At 38.1% G+C, this 4,654-nt stretch overlaps 1 protein-coding gene across 1 annotated transcript; it reads left to right on the top strand.

Moving 5' to 3' along the window:
• The first annotated feature begins 2,388 nt into the window (after positions 1 to 2,388).
• On the top strand, positions 2,389 to 3,200 carry LOC115217694 (tubulin polymerization-promoting protein family member 2-like). The gene has a single exon (XM_029787447.2). The coding sequence runs from the start codon at positions 2,510 to 2,512 to the stop codon at positions 3,044 to 3,046; it is 537 nt and encodes a 178-aa protein (XP_029643307.1). The 5' UTR covers positions 2,389 to 2,509; the 3' UTR covers positions 3,047 to 3,200.
• Positions 3,201 to 4,654: the final 1,454 nt, after the last annotated feature.

Raw genomic sequence — 4,654 nt, 5'->3', positions numbered from 1 at the left:
AGTACCTGAGTGGTAGTTTTGTCTTATCAACAAGGTAGAGCCTGAAATCGGAACGTAGTGAACCTGAGGAAATACCGTAAAGCGGTTTATTTTTCTCCGACGCTCTAACGATTCTTATTTCTTTACTACCCACAAGGGGCTAAACATAAAGGAGGGACAAACAAGGACAGACAAAGGGATTAAGCCGATTAGATCGATTCCAGTGCGTAACTGGTACTTAATTTATCGACCCCGAAAGGATGAAAGGCAAAGTCGACCTCGGTGGAATTTGAACCCAGAACGTAACGGCAGACGAAATATCTATTTCTTTACTACCCACAAGGGGCTAAACACAGAGAGGACAAACAAGGACAGACAAAGGGATTAAGCCGATTACATCGATTCCAGTGCGTAACTGGTACTTAATTTATCGACCCCGAAAGGATGAAAGGCAAAGTCGACCTCGGCGGAATTTGAACCCAGAACGTAACGGCAGACGAAATACCTATTTCTTTACTACCCACAATAGGCCAAACACAGAGAGGACAAACAAGGACAGACAAACGGATTAAGTCGATTATATCGACTCCAGTGTGTAACTGGTACTTATTTAATGAAAGGCAAAGTCGACCTCGGCGGAATTTGAACTCAGAACGTAACGGCAGACGAAATACCACTAAGCATTTTGCCCGGCGTGCTAACGATTCTGCCAGCTCGCTGCCTCCGTTGCGATAATAAATTAATTTACGCTTGTTATTTGTGTTGTTGTTTTATAAAGTTGACGAAGAAACTTCACGCAAAATATTTCTCGCCTGTTTTAAAAAATCCTGATTTGATTTATGTTAAACAATAAATCAGATTCATTCAAAGACTCATATTTATGTTAGAATTAATAATTAAACTCAATTCATTAAACTCAGTTTAATGAATCGGAATAGAAAAATAGAATGACAAGTAGATTAATTAGCATCCGCCCATTTTAACATCGTTATTAAATGTAATCATTGGAAATTTCTTTAATTAATATTTCTTTAATTAATATTTCAACCAATCAATGACGTCTATTGAGGTAAAAAAAACATTCTGTGCCGTATGAAGATGTCCCTCGTTTAAGAAACAGATTGGGTTTATTTACATTTGTGAAGAAAAAAAGATACCCTTCCCCCACCCCTAACCCTAACTAACCCTAACCCTAAAGCAGATTGAAATGCAATAGATCGATACTAGGGTCATAATTATGGGTGACAATTTCATATGACACCGCTAGAAAAAACTGCCGTTCAAACCGAAAAGATCTGGTACTTCATTTCATCGACTCTGAAAGAATGAAAGGCAATGTCAACTCGGCTGAATTTGAACTCAGAACGTAAAGACGAACATAAAGACGGATCTGGGAAGTGTGGCACGTGGGAGGATCGACCTTAAATACCCTGTTGTTCATAAAAATTTAGAGGTAAAGTAAATGAGTTACGAATGTCACAACGTCTATATTGCTACGCTGACTTTTCCTTTCTGTTTTACAAACAAACGAATATTTCTATTGATGACGTAAGCATCACGATACAAGGCAAAGAGATTAAGAACTATAGTAATAAAGTATTTAGTGAGATCCCCTTGAAAATGCAGACCCCAGCATATTCTGCTCTTATTTTTAGGTTAATCCGACACTGGTTGATTAAAAATGTAAGGGGAAATGATTTTGAGTTATTCTTCCGCTTCTTTAAATTCCGAGTTCAAATTTTGTCGAGATAAATTTTACTTTCCCTTTCTCGGGGCTCGATATGCTTAAGTATTGGTCGATGGTATCAACTAATTCACCTCCCATCAAAATTGCTGACCTCGTGCCTAAATTAGAAATTGAGTAGATCTGTGGTTCTCAACCGGGGTTCATCTGGTCCCCTGAGCGTCCATATAAGATTTTGCGAGGTCCACGCAACAAAATAGTAAATTGAGGATCATAACATTTTAAGGGCCTCTGAAAAAATTTTGCTTTAAATGTATATATTGGTATATATTACAAGAAACAACTACGTTTCTTTCTATAACATTTTACACAGTTCAGCCTACGCAAGTTATGTGCGAAAAAAAGTAACAAAATAGGGAATTTGGAAGAAGTTTCTATAAAACTAGTTTTTAAACATCAAATGGTGATGGTAGTCCACCAGAATAAAATAGTAATCAAAAGGGTTCATAGATTAAAAAAATATGGTTGAGAACCCCTTGGGTAGATCATTCAGCTGAAAAGATTAGCACAAATATTTAGTTTCTTCTGGGGTACGCCAATTTTACCTACAGATGTATAAAATTTGGCTTAAATGAGATTCATTTGAAATATTAACGAGATATTCATTATGACATAGCAAGCTCTTTTATGATGAAGGCGTGTGTTTTAGAAAACGCTCTTTACGTCATCAATAGAAACATTTGTTTGTAAAAGCAAGCCCTGTTCTCACTTTTAGAACAGAAAGAAAAAGTCAGCGTAACGATATAGACGCAGTGACATTCGGAGCTCATTTACTTTACTTCTAAAATGTCGGAATTAGATGAGGTTTTTCGAGCGTTCACTAAGCTTGCAGGTGCAAAGACTCCTGAAGATGAAAAACAAATGAATTCTAAAGCTTGTGCAAAAATGGTGAAAGACTGTCTACCAAAAGAAGTTGTAACAATTGCAGATGCCTCTATATTCCCAAAATACAAAGAGAAAGGTAAACAGTTCCTCCTTATAAATAACTTCCACCTATTTATACGTGGTTGTGCACATGAATATGCCAAGAACAAGTCAAAAAATCCCAAACTGCCAGAAGGGGACCCGCAGGTGGACAAATATTACGAAGACTTTGTCGAAATGCTAAAAAAAGGGAGACCAAACGTCAAAGAAGTAAAAATATCAAAAACTGGCAATGTCGCCGGTCTTACGGATGTGGCTGGTTACACTGGAACACACAAAGAGCGTTTTGATGAGGAAGGCAAAGGCAAGGGAATGACTGGCCGAAAAGAGATGGTAGACAACAGTGGTTACGTGGGTGCCTATAAAGGCGAAGGGACGTATGATAAAGTAAAAGCATGATTGCGTCGTAGAGTTGACGGCGATCAACATAATCAATGATCATAGAAAATGTTTTTCTTGCGTCTAAATCGCTGACATTTTAATATTTTCCGTAAGTTGATGCATCTATCAAGGAAATTATAGAAAAATACAAGCTAGAAGGCTATGTTTCTAAAGTGAACATATATATATATATATATATTATTTATATGTCTATATATATATATATATATATTATACTATATATATATATATATATATATATATATATATATATTATATATATATATATATAATATATATATATATATATATATATAAACAAATGTTTGCCACGACAAATAAAAATACTTGTAAAATGTTCGAAATGATAAAAACTACTTGAGCATTTATTTTTGTGTTCATTGTACTTCATTTATAGGTTATTTTTTGTTGTTGTTGTCGAGGTCAACTTTGACTTTCATTCTTTCGGAGTCGATAAATTATGCCCTAGTGATGTAACCGAAACTCCCCTCCCACAAAAATGTCTGCCCTTGTGGCAAAACTTGAGACCATTGCTATTATTATTAAGGCGGCGAGCTGGTAGAAACGTTAGCACGCCGGACGAAATGCTTAGCGGTATTTCGTCTGCCGTTTATCCTTTCGGGGTCGATTAAATAAGTACCAGTTACACACTGGAGTCGACATAATCGACTTGTGGGTAGTAAAGAAATAGGTATTCCGTCTGCCGTTACGTTCTGAGTTCAAATTCCGCCGAGGTCGACTTTGCCTTTCATCCTTTCGGGGACGATTAAATAAGTACCAGTTACACACTGGAGTCGACATAATCGACTTAATCCGTTTGTCTATCCTTGTTTGTCTCCTTGTGTGCAATAAAGAAATAGGTATTTCATCTGTTGCTACGTGCTGAGTTCAAATTCCACCGAGGTCGACTTTACCTTTCTTCCTCTGTGGGTCGATAAATTAAGTACCAGTCAAGTCCTGGGGTCGCTGTGATATATTGTCCCCCACCCCCCACCCCACAAAAATCCAAGCCTTGTGCCTGTAGTAGAAAGAATTATTATTGTTATTATTATTATTATTATTATTATTATTATCATTATTATTATTAACTCAGATTTTGTTGGAATTCCTGGAGTCTTGCATGCGTAGCGAGCTTACTGCCTGCAACCTACGGTACCATGTTATCTGTTCTTTTCAGCTGTGGAGGCGCAATGGCCCAGTGGTTAGGGCAGCGGACTCGCGGTCGTAGGATCGCGGTTTCGATTTCCAGACCGGGCGTTGTGAGTATTTATTGAGCGAAAAACACCTAAAGCTCCACGAGGCTCCGGCAGGGATGGTGGTGATCCCTGCTGTACTCTTTCACCACAACTTTCTCTCACTCTTACTTCCTGTTTCCGTTGTACCTGTATTTCAAAGGGCCGACCTTGTCACTCTCTGTGTCACGCTGAATATCCCCGAGAACTACGTTAAGGGTACACGTGTCTGTGGAGTGCTCAGCCACTTACACGTTAATTTCACGAGCAGGCTGTTCCGTTGATCGGTCAACCGGAACCCTCGTCGTCGTAACCGACGGAGTGCTTCCATCCATCTTTTCAGCTATCTAATACTTTCCTGATTATTTTGGCC

Source organism: Octopus sinensis, linkage group LG11 (genome assembly GCF_006345805.1).
Source record: "Octopus sinensis linkage group LG11, ASM634580v1, whole genome shotgun sequence".
NCBI lineage: Eukaryota > Metazoa > Mollusca > Cephalopoda > Octopoda > Octopodidae > Octopus > Octopus sinensis.
Note: the sequence above shows the minus strand (reverse complement) of the source record. Positions and strands in the feature narration are given on the sequence as shown.

Excerpts from the sequence above, each read along its gene's own strand:
- LOC115217694 (XM_029787447.2), top strand. The coding sequence starts at position 2,510 with ATGTCGGAATTAGATGAGGTTTTTCGAGCGTTCACTAAGCTTGCAGGT.